The sequence below is a fragment of the Eschscholzia californica genome, unplaced genomic scaffold (genome assembly GCF_041429995.1).
Source record: "Eschscholzia californica isolate CP2 unplaced genomic scaffold, dmEscCali1.0.p SCAF_6, whole genome shotgun sequence".
In the NCBI taxonomy this organism is placed as follows: domain Eukaryota; kingdom Viridiplantae; phylum Streptophyta; class Magnoliopsida; order Ranunculales; family Papaveraceae; genus Eschscholzia; species Eschscholzia californica.
In genome coordinates this window covers 13373393-13397774 of record NW_028238483.1, presented here as the reverse complement: position 1 = coordinate 13397774, position 24382 = coordinate 13373393, and the positions used below count along the sequence as shown (strand labels likewise).

General features: G+C 36.1%; 3 protein-coding genes across 3 annotated transcripts; all 3 read right to left on the bottom strand.

The window, feature by feature from the left end:
* Positions 1-5968: 5968 nt before the first annotated feature.
* Positions 5969-9508, bottom strand: LOC147531825 (chaperone binding / ATPase activator). Its single transcript, XM_086649184.1, has 6 exons — positions 9033-9508; positions 8187-8240; positions 7501-7581; positions 7047-7116; positions 6866-6954; positions 5969-6340 (listed from the first exon to the last, which is right to left on the bottom strand). Exons 1-6 carry the CDS (start codon positions 9204-9206, stop codon positions 6206-6208), a joined length of 603 nt encoding a protein of 200 aa, XP_086505310.1. The 5' UTR covers positions 9207-9508; the 3' UTR covers positions 5969-6205.
* Positions 9509-10450: 942 nt separating this feature from the next.
* On the bottom strand, positions 10451-13637 carry LOC147531824 (uncharacterized). Its single transcript, XM_086649844.1, has 9 exons — positions 13515-13637; positions 13298-13400; positions 12729-13213; positions 12154-12483; positions 11304-12056; positions 11121-11198; positions 11004-11036; positions 10577-10627; positions 10451-10492 (listed from the first exon to the last, which is right to left on the bottom strand). Exons 1-9 carry the CDS (start codon positions 13635-13637, stop codon positions 10451-10453), a joined length of 1998 nt encoding a protein of 665 aa, XP_086505970.1.
* Positions 13638-14546: 909 nt separating this feature from the next.
* LOC147531823 (uncharacterized) lies at positions 14547-15218 on the bottom strand. The gene has a single exon (XM_086649843.1). It carries the CDS (start codon positions 15216-15218, stop codon positions 14547-14549), a length of 672 nt encoding a protein of 223 aa, XP_086505969.1.
* Between the last annotated feature and the right edge of the window lie 9164 nt (positions 15219-24382).

Sequence of the window (24382 nt, the reverse complement as noted above, 5' to 3'; positions counted from 1 at the left end):
AAAATTCAGCCCAATCCGAGTCCTAGAAGTACCCGAACCGGTCTAGGCCCAAAAACCCTGTTTTTGGCCCTTTTGTACTATCTTTGCCTAATTCCTTTTTAGGCCTATGAGATATGTTTATGGGACACTCCCATGATTATATCTCACTCCCACTAGTCATATCCTAGATCAATTTGTCACTCTTATGTGTAACCCGTTGTAGGATCCGATCGAAGTTAGCCGCGAATTACTCCGTAATTCGACGATCGTAGTTGGTCTCTAGCTACAACTCTACGATCCCTAAATCAATCGGACTTGATGATCTTCCACATCAATTGTCCTATCCGACAAATTGTTCGCATTGTCACCTTGGTCGAAGGACATCTCCTTCAACTCCTTCAGGTTACACATAAGAATGGGTATTTAATCAGATGATATCACTAGTGAGAGTGTGATATAACATTGAGAATGTCCCATAAACATATCTCACAGGCCTAAATAGAATTTGGGCAAAAGATAGCAAAAAGACCCGAAATAAGGGTTTTGGGCCTAGGCCGGTTCGGGTACTTTCGGAACTCGGATTGGAATTAATTTTGTAGGGTGAGTTTCTGACATACCCAGTAGTATGCATGCAAAATTTCGTGGTGTTTGGACACCTCCTCCTTAGGGAATTGAGAAAATATCATTAATTGCTATTTTCGACTATTTCCCTAAATCTTATTCTAAAGGGTGTTTTAGGAAACCTTTGAGGAGGTGTATTCTCATTAGGGTTCTATATAAACACTCTTAGGGCAGAGAATAAGGTGTGGAATTTCTCTCTAAGCTTTCTTATTCTACCACATCAAGTAGAGAGGAGAAAGTGAGCTAATTCCCAAGCTATCTTCTAGTCAAGCAAGAAGAAGGTCTTCTTATTATCAAACCACCATTGGAGTGCTAGCAAGCTTTCAAGGAGGGAGATTAGATACACCGTTCGATGTCCCAAGTAGAGGAGCTACGTTTGAAGCTCTTGGTCTTCTTTAATCTATTCAACTAGCTCAAGGGAAATAGCGATTAAGATAATCTACTATCTTCCTATTAGTTAATTACTAGTTTTGCATGATGATCTTGGATATACTAGTGTTAGACATTAGATGTCGTTATCCGCTATAAACACTAGTATAAGAGTATAATTCCCTACAGGGTTGACCCGTATCCAAGTCATCAAGGAGGCGAATCCGACAGAGCCCTGCCACCTAAGTCCTGACATGGGATGTCTGCACGAGTTTCCTATGTGCCTTAAGCCTTGCTATGGTTTCGAGAATTGACAAGGCTAGACTTGGCAAGAGCTCAACTCTAGATCGTAGAACAGCAAAGGAGGTATGTGGAAATTAGCTTGACACCTTGAGCCATGTCTTGCGTCGAGGCACAGGAAGGTGGATCAGAGTCTAAATTTACCTAACCCGAGTCTTCACTTGATTTGAGGTCTGGAGTAGAGAGGTCAAACATATGAGCTCAGTTTGCCCGAGCTCTAGAATAACCTGCAGATGGCTACGTGATGGATGTATGGAGCACCCCAAAGTACCTGTTTTTAAGCACAAACCGTTAAATGTTAGAGGATTTGTTAGTGTCAAAAGATACACTCTCATGAGATATTATTTGCCTAACGACCATCACCACGTGGCTCTCATCTAATACAGTGCCTCGTCACTGCATCATCTGAGCGGATCATCACGGTCAGATAACTGAACCTATATAAACATATAAGGTTCACCCTAATTAGGGAGGAAGGTTTATCCTCTAAAGTCAGACTTTAAATTCATTTCTTGTAACTGCAAAAACACCCTACTGACTTGAGACAAGAGTAGTTTTTCAGTTTCAACAAAAACTCAGCAAATTACACAAGGAAACTTCATCATCTGAATGTTGATCCTTCATCATCTGAGTGATGCCCGAAATTCACTTTTAGACATCAAAAAAACAGTGTTGAAAGGAAAAGAACAGTTTTTTTCATTCAACATCAACAACAATATTACAGAAGAAATTACATCCAGAAGAACAAACTCAAAGCCCACTTCCAAATCTATTACAGAAGAAATTACAAAGATGAGAAAAATGCCCACCGAAAAGATAATAGTAAGGGAGTAGATGATCCAAAGGAGTATTAAACCCTTGAAGAAGAGATAGGGAAACAGTGGACCCTGCTGATGTCAAAAAATGGCAATCTAGTTACCAGTCTCAAATAAGTGTCTTGATGTTGGATCACGTCCAACTGAATGATACTACTCCTTCGATTCCCGCTCATGCTCTTGGAAACCTGGGGGAAAAATCTGCAAAGAGTTCAGGAACCTCTCCAACGCTCAAGACAGTCGGTCATATTGTCCTTTGTAATTACAATATTGAGTATTGATTGATCATTGGAGAACTTACCTTGTTGAAGGTGATGTGATGCCCTTTTAGAGGCTGCTTTATACCGACTGTGATAAACGGTGAGATTGAGGCGGTCGAGATTCCCCTTGTTGTATTGGAACTACTATTTCGTAGTTAAGGTTTTTTTTTGTGTTTATCTCGTATATTGGATATTTAGAAGTTCCTATGTTCATGGATCCTTCGTAGATATCCTGCTAAGATGACAGATTTTCTAAAAGATGTTTTTTCCTTTGAGACTCTTGAAGCCTAAGTTACTTAAACACTTAAGATCCTGGCCGATTTAGATCTTTGGGAAGCTCTGTGATTAAGTCGGTAAGCGTGCAGACACTTTTGCCTTCCCATGTTCAAGGTGTAAAACATCGGCCTTGCTTACGCGGACCCCCAACTCTCCTTACGAATCCTAGAGCAAACTTGGTTGTGTTTGAGACAGGGCATGCTGGAGCTCCTTAGATGATCTTGCCGACCTCCCAATTCTGGGCTTAGGTGGCAGACCACTACATCAAGCAAATTGCCAAAGTTATCAACTATAGAAAGGATTTTTGAAGCATTTTCGCTTGTTAAATCTTTTTCCCTCATGTTAGAGAGAAGGACTATTCAGTAACTCTTGAGATAAAGGAAGGAGCTAATATGAAAGAGTTGGTTATTATCGTTTCTATGGGCACTCCTTTTGATATGTGTGGTCTGCACATGTGAAGAACAATTAGTAGTTAGTTAGGTTAGTTAAGAACAGATTAGTCGGTTAATGTTAGGTAAACTGTTCTTAACTAACTTTCCCTTTCTTCTCTCTCTAGTTATATCCTCTTTCTGTAATCTCTCTTTTTCATTGTTGTAGAACCTATATAAGGTTGAGAGTTCTTGTAATAATATATATCTTGAAATCAATAGAATTCTTTCTCTTATCTTTCATGCTATCAGAGACAGGAAGGGGTTGATTACCAAGAGACCTTCAGCCCTGTGGTCAAGATGCAAACAGTAAGAGTGGTGCTTACCTTAGCAGTCTCCAATGCTTGGACAATCCATCAGTTGGATGTGTCAAATGCATTCCTCCATGGGGATTTGCATGAGAATGTCTATATGAAGCAGCCTAGAGGATTTAAAGATGCTAAATGCCCTGATTATGTCTGCCACTTACATAAATCCCTCTATGGCCTCAAGCAAGCACCTAGAGCTTGGTTCACTAGGATTGCTACTTATTTGCTAGATTGGGCCTTTCTTAAGAGCTCTTCTGATTCATCCATGTTTGTCTACACCTCTAATAATCAAATTTTGGTCTTTCTCTTATATGTGGATGATATCATCCTCACTGGATCCAGTTTGCCCTTACTTCAAAGGTTGGTTGTTGATTTGAAGAAGGTGTTTGCGATGAAGGAGCTGGGAGACCTTCATTTCTTTCTAGGAATTGAAGTGGCTAAGGACACAGGTTCCCTCAAATTAACTCAGACCAAGTACATTATTGAACTTCTTCAAAAAGCAGACCTTCTTGAATGTAAACCGAGTGCTACTCCTGTCTCTTTTGGAAAAAGAGTATCCAAGTGATCCCCTAGAGGACCCTTTGTTTTATAGGAACATGGTTGGTGGGCTCCAGTATGCTACTCTCACAAGACCTGATATTACTTACTCAGTGAACTATCTCTCTCAATTTATGCATCAACCAACATCAATCCATCTTACTCTTCTTACAAAGGTTCTCAGGTATCTAAAGGGTACTTTGTCTGATGGAATTATGATTCAATCTGGTGACTTTTCTATTTTAAGTGGGTTTTCAGATTCGGATTGGGGGAGTTGCCCTGATTCAAGGAGGTCCACTAGTGGTTATTGTATCTTCTTGGGTTCCACACTGGTCTGTTGGTCCTCTAAGAAGCAACAAACAGTGTCTAGGTCGTCCACAGAGGCTGAATATAGAGCATTGTCTTTGGCTACCTCTGAGTTACTTTGGGCATCCTATTTACTTTATAAGCTTCATGTTTCTGTTAGATTCCCAATGGTGTTATACTGTGACAATATGGGTGCGAAATTCTTGGCTTCTAACCCTGTTTTTCATGCTCGCACTAAACATGTGGAGATAGATGTGCATTTCATTAGGGATTTGGTTCAGCAGCATCAGCTGGAGGTCAAGTATGTACCTTCTGATCGCAATCTTGCAGATATACTTACTAAGGGTCTCCTTGTTCTGGCTTTTGAATTCTTGAGGGACAAACTTATGTCTCATCTAGTCTGATCCATATGTTTGAGGGGGGTTGTTAGAGAGAAGGACTATTCAGTAACTCTTGAGATAAAGGAAGGAGCTAATATGAAAGAGTTGGTTATTATCGTTTCTATGGGCACTCCTTTTGATATGTGTGGTCTGCACATGTGAAGAACAATTAGTAGTTAGTTAGGTTAGTTAAGAACAGATTAGTCGGTTAATGTTAGGTAAACTGTTCTTAACTAACTTTCCCTTTCTTCTCTCTCTGGTTATATCCTCTTTCTGTAATCTCTCTTTTTCATTGTTGTAGAACCTATATAAGGTTGAGAGTTCTTGTAATAATATATATCTTGAAATCAATAGAATTCTTTCTCTTATCTTTCACCTCAGACAAAGATCCCATCTCACAATGTAGAGAAAATTGAATAAGACTAGAGAACACATTTCCCTCTATGTACCCCTTGTAAAAAACGACACCTTGAAATTTTCCTTGTATTTTGGCTCCATTGCCTTTTGCACCAACGATCTTTGCTCATCTGTTAAGTTTTGTTTCATCATACCACCAAAATGTAAAATAATAGAAGAACATTTTATTCTTGTCCTATCATTCCACAAGAACTACAGATGCGAGGGAGACGTTCTATTCTAAGTTCCACTGATATGAGTTTCGTATTTGATAATTTGAGATTGGCTCTTTGAGGGAGTGGTAATAGAATGTCAAAATCTATCTTCACTCTTCTAAAAACACTCCACTTTGTGCTTGTGGCATCATCCGGATTAGTTTGAATAAAATTTCCTAAAGACCCTTCCAAACGATTACTTGTTATACAATTAGATGACCTATACAAATTCCATGCATCTGAACTTAAAGCCATACATATCCAAATTGTGTTCCCCTGATGCCACTTGAAATGTCACATTTGTACAATATTATCAATTCGTCCATGAATGGAAACCTATCCATAACCAACTCTGATTCAATGACTGGTAACAAATCTGATCAAAGAAGTATTATCCTAATTTATATATGATCAATGAATTACTTTGATAAATGCGTCCCTGACCTATGTCAAAGAACAACGCAGTGCCACCTACTGTTTAAAGTCTCTCCGCTGCAGAGCCAAATCTAAAAGGTATTCAGAACAATTTCAGATTGAGTTTTTTTTTTTTTGAGAAATCGACTACGATTTACGGATACGTCATCAAGATGTGATAAACACAATAACTACCGAATTAAACTACAAATGAAAGAGGCCTAGCCTTAAGCCCAATAACATAATAAAGAGGCCTAAACCCCAGTTTCAGATTGAAGATTTAAAATCGGTATAGACCGTTTAGTCAAACTCACATCTGGCCTGCTATTGGGATTCAAAGTTAGAGGACTGCAAACGGGCCACAGAGAACAAAGAAACTGCCTTAAATAAGTTCCCCAAAGCAAAGGGTCCATTACAAGTTCTATAATTTAAATTTAACAATTAACGACACTGTATTAGTGAAGGAAGCTGGTTCTAATTAGGGCCTTGGAACTGCTAAATAACCATTTCAATGTTCTAATCACTATTTTTCTTATGGAAATTGAGACTGTTACTACACGGAAGCTCTTGTGACAGAATCATACTAGATTTTTTTTTTCTCCTATCTGTCTTTAAGCTCCTGCTCGAATTGAAGTAGTTTCTCACGAATGGGCTGTAAAAACAGTCTCACGTCCTGCCCGATTTGTCGTTTGTCTTGCTGCTCAAGATCCTTATCATCACTAATCCTGACATCGACCTGCAGAATGAAGATGAGTTTCAAGTGAGATATAACCCTCAAAAACTAAGGTTCATGAGGATTTAATGGAAAATTCAGCAACATTCACTTCTACAACCCATCACTATAAGAGGTTTATTTACACCTACTAAGCTCTCCGAGGCATGGTTTGGAATCAGACTATAACCTTACTGCATGCGACAAAACAATACTATAATAAGACTGGAATAAAATTTGACTGTTGAGGTTACATAACACAAGATTTGGATGAAGAATATGCCGGTATTAGTATATGTAGATGTCCAACAAGACCCATTCACCCATTCACCACATATTCCCGGGCATTACAGATTACTGACAAAGTATCTAATCTTTACTCAGAATTCGGTTCTTTGAAGCTCCGACTACTAGACACATTGACGGAGTCAAGACGTACTTCTAAGCACAGCTACTATCAGTCATTTGCTTTCTTTTCTTTCTGTTTCTTCGGGCTCTCTCGTTTGGTTCATGTTCCCTTTAAACACAAGTACAGGATTAGGGATGTACCTCTATATCATCAACTTCTCCAAATGAAAACTCTGCAATATCTATGTGGCCCTTGATGTTCTTTTTCTCTTCTTTGACTAACCATTCCCCTGAGCACGTGACCGACGGAAACATTAACAAAAGAACAGACAAAAATAGTGGTACATAAAAAGGGAAGGACACAAGTTGGACAAAAACTTGCCTTTGAACCTCAATGTTAATTCATATGTGTAGCCAACACGCTTCTTGTTCCGAACCGTAACCAAGAACGCCTGTAAATAGTATCAGAATCAGCTATTATCAACTTATAGTAATTATGCAAATTATAACGAATACCAAGGTATTTCATTAACTCTGCCAGTAATAAACTAATCCAGTGAAGAGCAGTGATATGCATACGTGTAGTAATGTATAACAAAACTTATTGGAAGGCATGGGGGCCTACGCGAAATAGACCCCTCCCTCTCTAGTTGTGAAGGAAAAAGGACCAAATGTACCATAAAGCTTAATTGAACTCAGACCCAAATCAACCAAATGGTCTTGCAACATTCTATACGAACGCGAATAGAAGACATTCACCGATAAGATCTACATAAGCAACAATCAGGAAAGAAAATACAAGATTTCATGCATCAAATGATAGTCAAAAGACTCACATCCCCTGAGCATTTTGACACTTCCGTTATTTCGGCTTTCCCGCTAGAGAATTTTAAGCATCCCAAAGAACTAAGTAACTCCTGCAATCAAAACACACGCTATAAGGAAAACGGTACAGATAAACGCTATAAGAACCAATCTCAGCTACACATAAAGTCAAATTGTCATCTCAAATTAAGGACCTACTTTGACAATCTGTTACTATACCAAAAGAAAATGGCTAAAGGCATCAAACTGAGTAATATGCACACAATACGGATTTTGAGACCAAGCAAACACTACCAGGAACAATGTTTAAAAAAAAATCTTTCAAGGCTTACACATTGAGGCGTGCATTGAGGCGAGGTGGTCACCTGATGCCTCGAGGCGTACGTATTTGAACTCGAGACTAGAACGTGTGCATCTGAAGTCACCGAGTACTTTTGAGTTGTTGAGCAACACGAAAGTTTTAGTATTTTGCTTATCAAACACTGAGGACCATATTACGGGAGTGAAGTATAAAAACTATGCTATGTTTTTACATAATTGATATCATTTTCCTTCCAAAAAACAAGTAGTTCACTCCTTTTATGCAACAAGGCGTACGCCTTGTGAGATCAACCACCTTGAGGCATAAAAACGTATTTTAAAACATTGACCAGGAAAACGAAATATGAAAGATAACAGGTGTTCAGCATGTGTTTACCTTCAACCGACCACTTGCCCACGAATGAAGGTTCTTCTCCTCCCAGGTTCCTGCCTGTAAGAACGAGTTTCATTTGAGAAAAATGCTAACAAAGAAAATTCAATGAACTAAAAGCACAACACTAACATGATATCCGGCAGCCCTACTAAAAATACAAACCTAAGATAGTTCTGAGTTCGGAAAATTAACACAAGTTTCAACTTCCAACATTCATCTTGTAATTTATACTACTAGATAAATTTATTAAAATCAAATATATCCAAATTCAGAATTAGTTTACAGGATAGAAGCTTGAATAGAACTAGTAGGCTGGAAATTCTCAAAATACACAACAAAAAGTAGATATTATGCTATGAAATCATGAAGTTCTAAAGTGGGTTTTAGCAATTCTTTGAATCCAAGCTTCACTGCCTATCTTCCAAGGAGTTTCTAGGTCAATGGAGCATGGGAAACAAATCGATCGATGTGTGTCGATTGAGACGCTGGGCGAGGTGAGGGGATGACGCTAACCCAGAATTATTTTTGTAAATTTTCATGAAATTTACTTCCATACCCATATCTAGTTAATCATTAATTTATCACTCAACAAGACAAATCTTCTACTCAATACAACATTGACAACTTCAATAAGAAAAAAAAACATTCTTTAGTTATAAAAATGAAAAACCAAGGGCTTCCGTAAGACTCTATTCAAAACAATCATATTTAGAGCTCTGGCAATAACATCAATTAAGGAATGCCTACAGATACAAACATGTTTACATATAGATAGATAGATAGATAGATAGAGAGAGAGAGAGAGAGAGAGAGAGAGAGAGAGAGAGAGAGAGAGAGAGAGAGTATTACTCGATTCCAGACAGATCCGAGAGATGTAGAGTGAGGAAGAGTGGAGATATCTTGAGCAGAGAGTTTGCGAGGAGCTGGAAGGGGAGCAGCATCTTCTTTCGCTTCCCTTACCCAATACGTATATGAAGAACCTGAAGAAGAAGATTGCTTGTTCTCTGCGATTCCACCCTCCATTCTCTCTCTTTCTCTCTCTAAACAAATCGGTTTCTTCTTCGTCTTCTTCGTCTTCTTCTGAGTTTATTAATGGAAGAAACAAATCGAGCTAGATTAGCAACTTTTGATTGTAGAGAGGAGAAAGAAGGAATGAGAAAAGGGTTTTTGATTCCCGTAATGGAGGAGAATCGAGAAACCAAATTTTTCTAGAAAATCGTCGGGGTTCGGGAACCTTCTTCGTTACTCGCTCAACAAACGGGGTGATCGTCAAATATAACGGTGGCCGTCAAGTATTTTGTTAGTAGTTTTTGAATTACACCCACTACAAGTGAGTTATAGAATTACGAGGGTGTAACCCGTGCCCGTGGGGCACGGACAGTTCTTTCATATGCATTATAGACCAAGTACATTGTGGATGATTATAAGTTACAGCTGAATGAATGTTTCGGTATTTATTCATCATATCAGTTCACAGTTTACTACACTGATAGGTAAATCTAATAAGGACTTATTATTAAAAGAGGTCGCAGGTCTTCTTCAGAAAAATATCTCATGTTCATCCAAATATCGCGTTTAAGGTACCTGAATAACATCACAAAAATTAGTAACATATAACATCACACTGTCAATGTTGAACCATCATAGTGAAAGATCTTAACAACACGTAAAGTAATGATATTGCAATGAGAGCATGTAACCATATCATTACCCAGAAAGTGAGTTGATGTACTACTCTGACACAACATACTTTATCTAAAAAGGTATTGCAATGGGAGCATGTAACTATAACCTATCTTAGCCGGTAAAGAATCAAGTGTTACTGTCATTTACTTGTTCCATGTAAGTAGCGAGAAAATAGTCCTAAAAACTAATACTTTTAATAAAGACACAATAACATACGAATTTGTAGGAATATAGATGATCCAGTCTAAGGATGCTCACTACAATAATACTCATTTGGTACAACACGTAAACAGAAGTAGTAAAATTACATAAACATTTAAATATGACAGAAAAATCAATGACATTTGTAAAAATACCTACAGATAAAAGAATGAGCTCAGAACCTGATTAGATGTCGTCTTTACGGTACACCATTGTTGCCAATTAAAAGGAACGATTGAGCAATATCCAATTTGAATAGTTATGGACACAATAAAATAAATTCAGAATATATCTAATTAGTAAAATTACCAAATTTTAGACTAAGAAAAGTACTGACCTCTTAAAAATGTTCCTTTGGTGTGATTTGGAACACGGAGAAGTTAAAGGTTGACCTCTTCCAAATCGCATAATGACGTCAATGTCTACAGCATGAACGAATACAAAGGTCACGATAGCTAACTCACAAAAAATAACAAAAGTGGAATCTATATTAATTTAGGAATAACCTGACGCAAACATGTTTGTTCCACTTGTGCTTGATGCGCAATAAGTGTCTGCTGCAATGTATTCAAAACCTTAATGATGTAAATGTATTATCATAGATTGTCACAATAGTTAGATTAGAGTCATAAATAGATTAAAATAAAATAGTTTCCTTTCACATAATAAAACTTCACATACATAGTTGTTGATGGTAACAAAAATATTTAAACTACAAAAACAATCATCAAAATTTGTTCCTTTCTACAAAAGTATGATTGTGTTGTAGTTTCTATATGAAATGTGCATTCATTTGCAGATATCATCTATTCTATACAAAAAGTATCACAAAATACATGGAGTTGGAAGACTTTAGCCAAAGTAGTTTTCAATCAAAACAGGCATGTAAGCTCTTCGAAATACTCTTAAGAAAGTAATTGTATCTACACGCACCAGTGACGACCAGTGAGAAGCATGCACAACAATCTGAAAAGTTATATCATTGCAATAGTTAGGATGACATAATGATAGATTTTAAGGTCTTTAAAATTATAAGCAATATACACTTACTGTGTTTCGATGCTTCCATTCTCCCCATATATATCTTTTATTTCGCCTCTCAAAGTCTCGTACTTGTTGATCCCAACTCTATTAGTGAAAAAGAAAGTTAAATAGTTAATACTTGTTGAATTTGAGTACAATGAAAAAAAAAAAGTAAATATCATGAAAGATTACCTATAGCTATAATAAAACCTCAGGGTACACAATATTCGTAGTTGAGTTTTCTGAGGTTTCCGGTAATAAAACATGTAATCTATTTGAAGCAGTGCATCTTGACAATGCTACGTGTAGTTGGCCATGGCTAAAAACTGGACTCCGCAGATCAACTCCAACAAACTTAACAGATTGTCCTTGAGATTTGTTAATTGTCATTGCATAAGCCAATCGAATTGGAAATTGTCTTCTTGTCATCCGAACAGGAACGTCTACAGAAGATGTTGTAAGAGATATTCGAGGCAAGAAAATTAAATCTCCAGATTTATCTCCGGTAATAATTTGAGCTTCAATTATGCATGGAGCACATCGAACCACAATCAACCTAGTTCTGTTGCAAAGACCATCTTTTGGAGCAAGATTTCTTAATAACATTATTGGACAACCAACTTTTAGTTGAAGCTTGAAGGGAGGTAATCCTGGAGAATCGAGAGAGTTTAAATACTCATTGGGATAATTACCTCCTCCAAACCTATTGTCTTCCCCCTCTTCAACTAATTTATCAGCGGCTAAATAGACAATAGCCTTTCCTGAAAATATTTTTAATGCCTCCAAATTAATAAAGTCTACATCATCATTACGGGGAGATAAAATAGCTCTCTCTGTCAAGTACTTTGGAGATGATGTACCTAATATATTCAATCCAGGATAGGTTGAACATAATAACTCAGGTAGATTCTTACACCTGTGAATAAGTGGTAGTTGAACAATTTCACACGGGTTTGTTCCAATCTAAAAAAAATATAACTATGTCAACCATTTGAAGGTTTGTAATAACACATAATTTATTAAAATAATGAATTGTTTGTTGAAAGAAGTAAGGAAGTACCTCAACCAAGAATTTTGCAAAACCAACATTTCCTGGCTCTGAATCAGCTAACCTCATGTTAAGACTCAATGTCAGGACAACAATAATCAACCAAAGTGGTGAACGTTTTAGTGAAGCGCCAACTATTTGTTCACAAACTCCTTTTGGTATTACAGGCAAGATTTGCCTAAAATCACCGCCTAGAACAACAGTAATACCACCAAATGGGTTTTTGTTATCACAAATATCCTGAAGTGTTCGATCAACTGCTTCCACACAAAATCTATGTTGCATAGGTACTTCATCCCATATAATTAGCTTAGTTTCCCTAAATAACTCAGCATGGATAGACTGCTTATGGAACCCACATATCGAATTATCTAAAATATCTAAGGGAATACAAAATGTTGAATGTGCAGTTCGACCTCCCACTAATAACAACGAAGCAATTCCAGATGAAGCAACAGTTATAACAATATGACCCGTACTACGACATTTGGTTGCAATCGTGTTGTATAAAAATGTTTTTCCAGTACCAGCACCTCCACTTAAAAAAAACACGTTCCCTTATTGTTGGTGACCGAATTTAAAATGACCCTATAAGCAGAAGATTGTTCAGCATTTAAATGATCGACGTTAACTTGTTCATCTACTGTCTGACATTCATGTTGAATCATTCTGTGCTCTAGTAATAATCTATTCCCAGGTTGATCATTCCAATTTTCAGTTGAAAGAGGCATAGGTTTGAAATGAGTTAAATCTTTGCCAGACTGTTGAAGTAGTTTATTTATAAGATATAAACCATAGTTTGTGACTTGATTCTCGGACGGTGTCGTGATTCCAAATACTGTACGCAACTTGTGCGCCAGGTCATCACAAATATTAAGTGAAAACTGATTCCACAAATGATCCGAATTTGAAGGGAAACAATGCAAGAGAATAACAACGAACAGTTTTCTTAATTGATGCCCAGTTTTCATTTTTATAGCTTCCTCTAAACACTGTACCCATTCGCCATTATCTTCTAAAAGGCCTCGAGCAATACATGCTAATTTAAATGTTTCACATAAAACACCATTTACTGTACGCAAACATTCAAATGATTATAATAGTCAACAATAATCTCAAATAAAACCTTTCACCACAATTTGGACTCGCAAAATACATTCTACCGATTGCAAATCCTTTTTTTCTAGAAGTCCATAAATGTTGTGGTTTATTCCAGACAAAGTGTTCTGGAAATTCTTGATAAGTGAATGCACGTGCATCTACATTTAAAACACAACATTTAAAGAAGGCCAATAAAGTTGACGTTTGTTATTCTGCTCTTGTTAAAATTGTTTCCCTCGAATCATCAGGGTTAAAAAGAACACGGTGCATACCTGGTAAATGAACTGCCAATCGCACAACTGTTGGGTTCTCCTCATGCAAAGTGTGGCCAAATATGCGCCAAGCTGCTTCTGGTGGTCCGATATATCGTGCATCCAGATATTGTTGAATCTCATCTACTTTTCCCAACACAAAAGTAGCACGATCATATCCTTTGAAGATGTACTTATGGATATATTTTACGCAACGCAAACCCGCACAAACTTCAACGTTAATATGACAGTTGAACAACTTGGAAAGGTAAGCATTGTAAGGTACAATATCTCTATTATTGACAGGATGCCCTTTCACGGTATACACTTTACCAGTATCGCGACGACGATAGATTGGATAACCATCCACGTCTACTGTTGTCGACTCCGTAAACACTCGTGGAAACCTTTTAGTACACCTTCCGTCTTCCATGCAAATAACATGTTTGTCTCGAGTACCACATGGCCCATGCACCATACAACTCTTCACAGTTTCAAAAAGTAGAGGATCTTCTTTAGGATCTGGAAATTCTGCTGAAACCAACCTATCAATTTGATCAACAGTACGTACCTTGTCGGATTGTTGAAAGAAAATTAATGCATGCATATGAGGCAACCCACGTTTTTGGAATTCAGTGGTAAAAACATGGCCAACTGTTTGACCTAAGATTCCATCTTTTTCAATCAACTTCATCAAATGTCTTCTTTTTAACTCGAACACACGTGCAACTAAATCAGGCCTATCAAGGGAAGTCTGATTAGGCAGCAGAGCTGACGTGATTTCTGGCCAATGAGGATTCGCAGTCATTGTGATGAACAAATCAGGATGCTTGTTATAACGTGTGATGGCTAATGAATCCTGATAAAGTTCAAACATCATTCTTGGACTACCAGTAAATGAAGAAGGTAATATAAAACGTTGACCAACTTGATGTGGTTCCAATCCAGATTCCTCAATATCAGTGAGACCCTTGTAAAGTTCTGCACGAAGTTGGGCTTGGTTCAGCCGATAATATGTCAATCGATTTTGCTCTGTCGCAGCCCAAGCATCTACTAAAAACTCTTGAAATAATTTCCCCCCTTCAAAATTGTTGTATACTCGGTTGGTCTATTGAAACATCTGTAACTATACCACTGCATTTGAGTTAATCGAGTTGTTGATGATTTATTGTTTATGACATCCCACTGAGTTAACGTGGGATTCCATCCAAGCTCGCCATATGGGAACAATAAAACATAATGTAATGGAAGATAAGCCGGATGACATTCATTTATTTTCATCAACCCATTGCCCCCTTTTAGGTGGATAACAATATCTCTCATTCCACTTTTTTCAGTACCATCCCCTGGCAAGATGACAACAATTTCATCTGTTGATGGCAAATTATAACGACGTCTATCTGGTGACGAATTATAATGCAAGTAGGCTGGTAAGTTTTCCTTGGATGCATTTGATTGCATTAAAATTTCATAGGCCCGAAGATATATTCTTACAAACTTGTTATTTTGAAGCAAAACATCTTGGATTACTTTGAGAACATCTACTTCAAGACGTCGATCTCGACGTTTGCGACAATCGATTGCAGTATTTGGGTTAAATATGTAAAGTTGGGTGTAGGAAGCCTCCATTTCTAACTCAGGTATTAAAGAACCTGTACGATGTCGTAGCTCACCGTGTATAGTGAATGACTTTGGCCCCCTACCATTTAACACCCTTGGCTCCATTGTTGACCCCAGACTTGTAAATGCATTTGATGCGTTATACTCTCTAATGAATTTTCTAAAGTGTTTTGAGTATGCATCATTGCCATCGTATAAGTTTTTGAGTGCTTCAGGAGGTTCGATAAGTAAAGGTAATTTTATTTTTCCTTGCAAACAACATGTCCCAAACAAAGGTCTTATGTTAGACGATTTTGTTAATTTTTCATCTTTCCAATGCAACGCTTTGCAAAAGGGACACAAAACATCCATTTAACCCAAGAAATGACGTTCTTCATGTACATGTACAACTGGAAGCATTTTTAAATTACTGACTTCAGTAGGACCTGGTCGTACAATGTTATGTGTAGTTGAAGATGCCCCTTGCTCAAAAATTGAATGTTGGCAACTTGTATCCACTTCATTAAGAACATCATGTACAGGAGAACGGGTGAGTGATCTTGTTATGACACTTTCAAAGTCGAAATCTAAGTTCCTTGGTTGAAGATCAGAATGTATGTCCAAACAATCATGATGTGGAAGTCTACTTTGGGTAGTAGCCTTTGGTAAAGCGAGTTGAGCAGCGGGTACCTGATTTTGAATGCCCAGGTGAGGGTCGTTTGCCGAATATGTCTCGCTTTGTGGAAGATCTATTCCAGTGGATGTCATAAAGGGAAAGTGTATTGGTGTAAATTGTATTCCGTGAATCCGCTGCAATTTCTCCCTTTCCCTTCGTAATCGTTGGGCAAGTGCATATTTTGATATGACATTTGTGTCAATGTTTAAGGAAACCTAAATTAGTAAAGATTAAACATTTAATTATTCTTCATAGAGGCAAAAACGACGGAAGAAACCATGACCATTAACAAAAGTAAATAAGTGAAACATATAACCCATATGGTCATACATGTACCTCAGATGATATTGTTATAGCCTTTCATTTGTCTAAGTTTTTAGTTTTTTCTTTTACATATGATTCTTAAGGTGCAATATTTTTTTTGTTTTTCTCTAAAAGGTTTATCGTCTCGACAGAGTTAGTTGGCTATTTAGGGAAAGAAACCTCCACATTTAGTATGATGACAAAAATGTATGTTGTGCTCACAACTGAATCAACTTAAATGTTTATCGTCTACCTCAGGTGTTATCGCTGTAGACTTTTTGTGAATGCATTGCAATTTCTCCCTTTTCCTTCGTAATCGTTGAGCAAGTGTACGTTTTGATATGACATTTGTGTCAATGTTTAAGGAAACCTTTCGTAGTAAAGAATAAACATCAGTGAAACTCTTCATAGAAGCAAAAACAACCTAAGAAACCATTAACATTAACCTATATATATACCTCAGATGATATTGCTATAGCCTTTCCTTTGTCTATGTTTTTAGTCTTTTCTTTTACATATGATTCTTGAGGTGCAATATTTTCTTTGTTCTTTTGTAAAAGGTTGATCGTCTCGACGGAGATAGTTGGCTATTTAAGGGAAGAAACCTCCACGTTTAGTATGATAATTAAAATTGATATTGTGCTCACAACTGAATCAATTTAAATGCTTGAAAGTCTACCTCAGATGCTATCGTCGCAGGCTTCCCTTTGTCTATATAAGTTGCATTTTCTGTGATGTTTCTCGGCTATTCAAATAATGAAATGTCCATATTAAGTATAGAAAATAAAAATCTATATAATAAAAATTAAATGGCTCAGATACCAAACCTCCGTATTGTGGATTGTGACCTGCACTCCCCTTGTAGTTAACAATCGAATCTGTACAAAATTCTCATAAGATTGTGATATATATATAATAGCATTGTATCTAAAGATATTGAGATTGGTTAATTACAACTGTTATAAACCTCTATTACCGTTTCTTCCAAGTGGGAGTCAACCTATTTAAGAGAAAAAATATATATTTGTTAGTACCAACAAACAAACAAAATTGTGAAAATCAATTATACTAAAACATATAATGTACCTGTCTGTATATTGAGAGATTTGGCTCCGAGTCTTTAAAAAGACCATAGTAATTTCTCTTCCTTTGTCTCTCAGCCATGTTAAGAGATCTATTGTCAAAAGAATAATAAGATCTTCTATATGTTAATAATAAGATCTTCTATATGTTAATGTAACTTCTTAACCCACAAAAAACTCTATACACAGACATTAATTTATAGGCAAAGTTTCAAATCAACTATGCAACAATTTTAGGATTAAATGGAGTTCGTTAATCACACTGTTTTTCACTATAAGTTTCAAAGCAACATTGACAGAAACTCAACCCGCAAAAAAACAAAAGACTAATAAAACAATGTAAACTCAAATTCAACTCTCGCTCAGAATAAAATACAGTTGTTTAAATGCCAAACATGAAGGTGCCCATGAATTAAATTCATAGATCAAATCCATAGTCAAATTAGTGAAATTCATCATCAATAAGGCAACAAATATTCAATTTCGAGAGAGCGAAAGAGGTTTTGTGTGCGTGTGTGAGAGAGGGTCGAACAGCTACCGGTTGTGCGAGAGAGATCGCCTAACACACAAAAATTTACCAAAACTGTAAAGAGAAAAACGAAAAAGAATCAGCTAACTGTAGAGAGAGAGAGAGAAGTGACAACGTTAAAGATTAAGAGACAAACAATTAGACTAAATTGTTGATACAAACAGAAAAAGATCGAAAACCAAGATTCTTCATCTATCCGAGAGATTGTTCTAAAGAAAAATCTTGAATTCTTTTCAATTGGATTAAAATTTGGAAGTTCGACAAAAAAATGCTCTGTTCCATAACATAAGCGAAAACATGTTCGAAATGCAGAACCCATAATAGAGGAGACGTTAAAGCTATGGCTCACTCTGCAAAGGAACATCAAAATCATCAAATACCTTCCGTCAACTGATGATATAAGCGTCAAGAAGTACGTATATGTCGATGTTAGAGCTCGAAGATATGGTTCCGGTATTGGAAGTTCTAATAGAAATTACTGAAAGAAATGGATAAACAATACATAATCACATCTAGAGCACTGGCGATACTACTTATTATAATGGAATAGTATTTTCTAATAGAGCACTGGCGATACTACTTATTCTAATAGAAGTTACTAATAGAAGCCATGGCGATACTACTTATTATAATGTTTGAATTTGACAACTTGGGCAATTTTAATAATGGAACTTGACCTAGAAACTCTACTCTTCTTCCAAAGTTGGATCCAAAGAACTATAAGAACACTGTTATGAATGGGGTTTGAGTATTCGAACAATAAGTTCTAGAGAGAGGAGCTGCCAAATAAAACCAAATAAGAACAATGATCAAAATATAACCTAAATATGATCAAAATAAACCTAAAAACTATATACTGTGAAACTCATATTTAACCTTAAGAATTTAATTTAACACAAACAATTATGAAAACTAACAAAACAATTCAACTTAACACAAACAACTTCAAAAAAAAAATTAGCCAAAATTACCTTGAACTACTACCTTGAAAACCCTACATCAAGAAAGAGAGATACTTGCGACAATTGCAATAAACGACGAAGTTGGAGCGAACTTTAATAGACAAAGAATTCAAGAATATGAAGTTTTTATTATGAGAGGATTGATGAGATACTAATATCCTTATTGATTCATCTTCTCACAGAGATGCTCATTAAGCATTTTTTTCTTCTAAACATTTAGCTAAGCATTTTTTTTCTTCTAAACATTTAGCGAAGCATTTTTTTCTTCTCATAGAGATGTCACATTTTCTTCTAATTCAATGTCACATACAGTTTATATGAATCTAAAACTACTCAAATGCTTTACAAAAAGTCTAGAGAGTTTGCTGGATGTCGTTATGATTTGACTCCGAATCGTACAAAATCAGATTCAAATAATGTATTCTTACAAACTAAATTCAAGTAACATGATTTGACTCTAAAAACTACTCAATGATTTTCAAGTGTTATTTAAGAAACAAAATCAGATTCAAATAATGAGGGCGAACTTTGCTTTCGATGCCGTTATGATTTGACTCTGAAATCGTCAACTTTTCGGCCGCATTTTTGCTCCCACTTTCAAGTGAGGATCTATAGCAGATTTCGGTTTTTAAAGGCCAAGGATGTGCATTTTTCTTTTTTGGAGAACATTGTAAATTGACAACAAAAGTAGAAAAAAAGAGTCGTGTTGTGCTAAGGTTTAAAGTAGAATGCTTTAATGGTTACACTCCATTCAACAATTCATCAACCCACTTATTGTCAAAGAAGATGAATCAATGAGGAAGCTTTAATGGTTACACCCACTTCTGCAAATTTTAATCACAATGCAATCCGAAGATAAAACAGTATTACTAAGAAGAAAGATAATGTAATTAATATAACCTTACTTTGATTCTTGGCTAAATGCTCAACAAAACTCATACTTGGAACAAAATAGAAAAGATGTAAATAAAGGAAACGTATAAGTAGTAGGAGGCAAACTATGATACATAATCTTAGTTTTGGAATAGCTCAAGGAGGTACTTGAACTCTAAATAGAAGGAGGTACTTGAACTGAGATTTAATTTAAACTAAATGGGGAATGCATCAAATGAAAGCTCACCTTAACATAGAATGCATCAAATGAAAGTTCAAACCTAACCTTGATTCACTTGAAAATGAAAGCACAACAAAGTTATTTTTTATTCAAGAAAAGTTTGAACCCGAATTACAGCAAAAGGGAAGTTCAAACCTAACCGAAATTTTACAGCAAAATTTAGAACTCTAGAGAGCAATATCACCAAACTATGAAAATCCAAAATGATGCTAACCAAAGAAACCTAATTAGTTTTGAAGAAACCTAATTACAAAAAAAAAAAACCCCAAACTCCTACTACAAACCAAGGTGATTACAAAAAAAAAACCCCAAACTCCTACTACAAACCAAGGTGATTTCAGTGAAGTAAGTTGGTACAAAGAGATAGATACATCATGATTGAACCCAAAGAGATAGATACATCATGATTGAACCCAAATTACAACAAAATTTAGAACCCATGAATGATGTTAACCAAAGAAACCTAATTAGTTTTGAAGAAACCTAATTACCAAAAAAAACCCAAACTCTTACTACAAACCAAGGTGATTTCAGTGAAATAAGTTGGTACAAAGAAGTAGTTACATCATGATTGAGAGAAAACTTTGGAGAAGAAAAGCATATGGCAAAATAGTGCTTCCCCTTTCATTTGAATGGTCTGTAAATTGAGCCACCAAAACAAAAATCCTAGATTGAGACTGAAAAATCTATATATAGAGAGAGGGAGAGATAAAGAGATACCTTCTTCCAGAAGAGATATCAACCAAGAAGTTGAGAGAATGAGAGGTTGAACCCCACAACTTCTCTGCCTGAAAGATGAGGGAGTGAGAGACCGTGAAGATGGGAGATAGTGTGTTTGGGCGGGAATGAGCGGGAATGAATGTTTGGGATGGGGAAGGTTGAAAAGAAAAACATCTATTAAACTTAATCTGAACCGTCCAAGACACTTTGTAAGGATAAATCCTAGCCACTAAGTGAGGAGGGTATATTCTAAAAAGATATACCCTCCTCTTTTATTATATAGATTTCAACAAAAAAAAAGTGAGTTATAGAATTGTAAATAATTTTTAGGGTTTCGGAGCGCCAATCCAGGCCGAAGAGTTCTTCTTAGGTTAGTAGTTCCGTTAGTTTTACAAGCACCGCTATAATTCTATCTAAAGAGTCCATTTTGGACGTGTAAGAAAGTATGTGGATGTGAAAACCAAGTTTTTTTCTCATGGGAATAAAATGTAATTTTAAGTGTTTTTTTTTTATGGTTAAGCGTGTGTCTCGAACCCTTGACCTCTAGGGTGGAAGATAATATTGTTAAATTCACGATTATATAATAATCGGAGATATGAACATGAAGTTAAAGACACGATAATTTAACGTGGTTCGGTCGAATACTCAAGACCTACATCCACGGAGAATACTTTCTTTATTGATAATCACCACATTCAATTGTGGGTTGATCGGTTACATTGGTCAGACATAACTCGATGAGTTTTATTCCTACAACCCTATCATATTTATAGATGACTTAGGGTTTAGGGTTTCCTAGTTTCTGATTACTAAACTAGGAAATAATACAAAATCTATCTAATATTACCATTAGATAGTTACAAGAGATATTCTGAATATAAGAAACTAAATCTTCACATATCTTCAATATATCTTCAATATATCTTCAAATATCTTCAATATTCTGAATTCTTCTTGATCGTCGGATCTCGTCTTCTCGATCCGTCACGTACATACACGTATATTATTTCTGCAACTTATCTTGACCGCCGGATCTCCTATTTTCGATCTTCCTTATGTAACGTATCCTATTACCCCCCGCAAGTTGGAGCACGTAAATTTTGAAGTGTCCGACTTGGAGAGAGAAAAAGGAAATACTTCTTGATTCGTCGTATTCGTCTTCTTGCAACTCTTGGATTGTGGACGTTGGAAGATGATTGAACGATGATTAAGTCACAACCAAAAGGTTGGTAGTTACGGTCAAAAAATTGAGCGAAAATCAATGACAACGAAACTACATGTATTTTTCTCATGTATGTAAAGTTGGTCATTGTATGAAGAAAATGTCAACAACTAAAAGGTTGTGATGATCAATATCTTGTCGTATAAAGACGTCAAATATGAACTTTATGAGTGACAACAAAATAATGTTGTTTTGTTTAAAATCGACAAGAAATCATTGTCGTAATTGCCAAAAAATATTGGAGAAGAAACAACCAAAAAGATGGTCGACATTAAATTCATTGCCAAAAATATGCAAGATCGATATAATTCCGAAAAAATCGAGATATTCTATTCATTGAAGAGATATTTTATTCGGTGGAGAAATATTCCAAAATGTTATTTGGTAGGAAAGACAAGTCATCATAGATTAAGTATGAGTTGGAAAATGTCACGGGAGAATTCGGAAATAAAGATCAAAATAGATATATTCTATTTGTGGTGGAAAATCCAAAATATAATTGGAAGAAATAAAATAAGGCCGCGGCTTTGGAGAATAAAGAAAAGTCTCCGGGGCATAGAGACTTGTTCAGTCAAGATTGACTTAGAAGACATATTTAGTTTTTAGTCCAAAAATACGTTTTGATTGAAGTTTGGCACCTAATCTTCATCTTCTTCACTCTAAATTATCTCTCTAAAGTCTAATAATAACTCTTTCTTTCTCTCTCTAGCAGTTTGATCATGGTGATGGTAGTCTGAACTCTAACAACAAGTTCTATTAGATTATCAATCCCATCTATTTACACAATATTTTCTTCCACATCTATTTAATTTTTTAGTCCAAATATACATTTCCACATCTAACTTCAACAAGTTATATTAGATTGTCAATCTCTCTAGCAGTTTGATCAAGGTTGCTGTGGTCATATATGGTCTAAGAAACAACCAAAGTTAGGGCTTCTTGGATTTATGAGACTTGATGTAAGTTGCTGATATTACAGAGTATGATCCAACTTTGTTCTCTAAGACCGTTTTGAAGTCTGAACTTCATGCCCTCATTGAGTTCGTCCATTATTGGTGCAGTCCTTGTTGATTGATTTCCTCCCGTTATGGATTGGGCGCCGAAGAAGATCGAACTAGTCGGTGAGAATTTATTAGGGTTACATTTTGTTATTTTGTCCCCTAGAAACCCTAAAATTTTGCCGGAATCACCAAGAAACTAGAAAAATTATCGGTGAGAAGAACTAGAAGAAGAGAGGCCGAGAAAGAGAGACAATGACAGTGAAAGAGAAAGTAGCAGAGGAGAGAGAATGAGATAGAAGAAGAGAGGTGGAGAGATGAAGATTAAGGGGGAAAGTTTAATGATATGAATTTTTGGACTAGAAGATAAATTTTCCCCTAAGTCAATCTAAATTGACTTATTCTTTATGCCCCCGAGATTTTTGTTTATTCCCCAAAGCCGCGGCCTAAAATAATCATAAGAAAAATATGATTATGAAAATTTCGCGGGTTGAATTCCGGAATAGAAATAGATGAAATTAATCTATTTTTTGTCACATATCGAACTAGAAAAGGTGACACAATAATTGCGTCACAGATGGATATAAGTGACATTGGAAAATTGTGTCACAACTATGAATAGTGGGATATAAGTGACATTAGAAGTCTGTCACAATATAAATTTCCGACAGATAAACTGTGGCAAAACAATCTGTCACAAAACAGTGGGATGAGAAACTGTCACAAATACTTAATTTGGGGAAATTTGGGACCTTCTAAATCAGGGTTTATCAAAATTGAGAAATTTCTCAAAATTTGGATTTCCCAAATCAGAAGTTCACAATAAAATCATCTGTGATTTGGAAGAAACTCCAAATCGACGATTGATAACAGAGAAGAAAACGATCGGTTCTTTACCAAACCGAAAGGGAAATCGCTGGTTATTGTCCAAATCGATGGAAGCAATCGATTGGTTATAGAAATATCGCCGGACAATGCATGAATAAAACCCTAGGGTTTTGTCGGCGGCAAGAGGAAGCCATTAGGGTTTCTCTTGGGAAGATGATGAAATAACTCGGGTCAGACTGAGTCAATGATGACGTAATGATGACATTATCACGTGTAAAAAAACACGGGCCAAAGTTCGCTGACTAAGTCAGCGAAGTCAAACATGGCCATAAGGGTCTGTTTGGTTGCGGGTTAGTGAAACCCGGGTTTTCTTTATTTCAGAACGAAAAATCTGGTTAGTTGAAAGTGAACCAGATCCGTGATTTTGGTTCTGAAACTTTTATTTTTAATTTCAGACCTATTTTAGGTCTAAAAATTCGAAAAAAATTGAAAAAAATCCGAAAAAATTGGAAAGAAATATATAATCATACCTTTGTTGAAGAGGAATTGCTTCTTTGATGAACTTTAATAATCATTGATAATCTCTGGTCTCCTATTCTTAGTAAAAAAACTCTTATTTCTCTTGATTTTCTCGTCATAATCACAAGACTAATCTTGCAAAATAAATCGTATACACGATTAAAATATAATATAATCACAACTAAAAGAAAAGTTGGAAATTTGCGGAAGCATTAATCAGGATCAATTAACCTGCTCATGATACCATGTTAAATTCACGATTATATAATAATCGGAGATATGAACATGAAGTTAAAGACACGATAATTTAACGTGGTTCGGTCGAATACTCAAGACC

What these genes read in the sequence shown, in the direction of transcription:
- LOC147531824 (XM_086649844.1), bottom strand. Translation starts at nt 13,637, where the DNA reads ATGAGATTCAACAATATCTGGATGCACGATATATCGGACCACCAGAAG. An exon ending in CGAATATTGTGTACCCTGAG is followed by an intron (nt 11,199 to 11,303) that starts GTTTTATTATAG and finishes TTTCACTAATAG; the next exon opens with AGTTGGGATCAACAAGTACG. An exon ending in AACAAACATGTTTGCGTCAG is followed by an intron (nt 10,493 to 10,576) that starts GTTATTCCTAAA and finishes TTCATGCTGTAG; the next exon opens with ACATTGACGTCATTATGCGA.
- LOC147531823 (XM_086649843.1), bottom strand. Translation starts at nt 15,218, where the DNA reads ATGGAGCCAAGGGTGTTAAATGGTAGGGGGCCAAAGTCATTCACTATA.
- LOC147531825 (XM_086649184.1), bottom strand. Translation starts at nt 9,206, where the DNA reads ATGGAGGGTGGAATCGCAGAGAACAAGCAATCTTCTTCTTCAGGTTCT. An exon ending in TCGGATCTGTCTGGAATCGA is followed by an intron (nt 8,241 to 9,032) that starts GTAATACTCTCT and finishes TCGTTCTTACAG; the next exon opens with GCAGGAACCTGGGAGGAGAA. An exon ending in ATTAACATTGAGGTTCAAAG is followed by an intron (nt 6,955 to 7,046) that starts GCAAGTTTTTGT and finishes TCACGTGCTCAG; the next exon opens with GGGAATGGTTAGTCAAAGAA.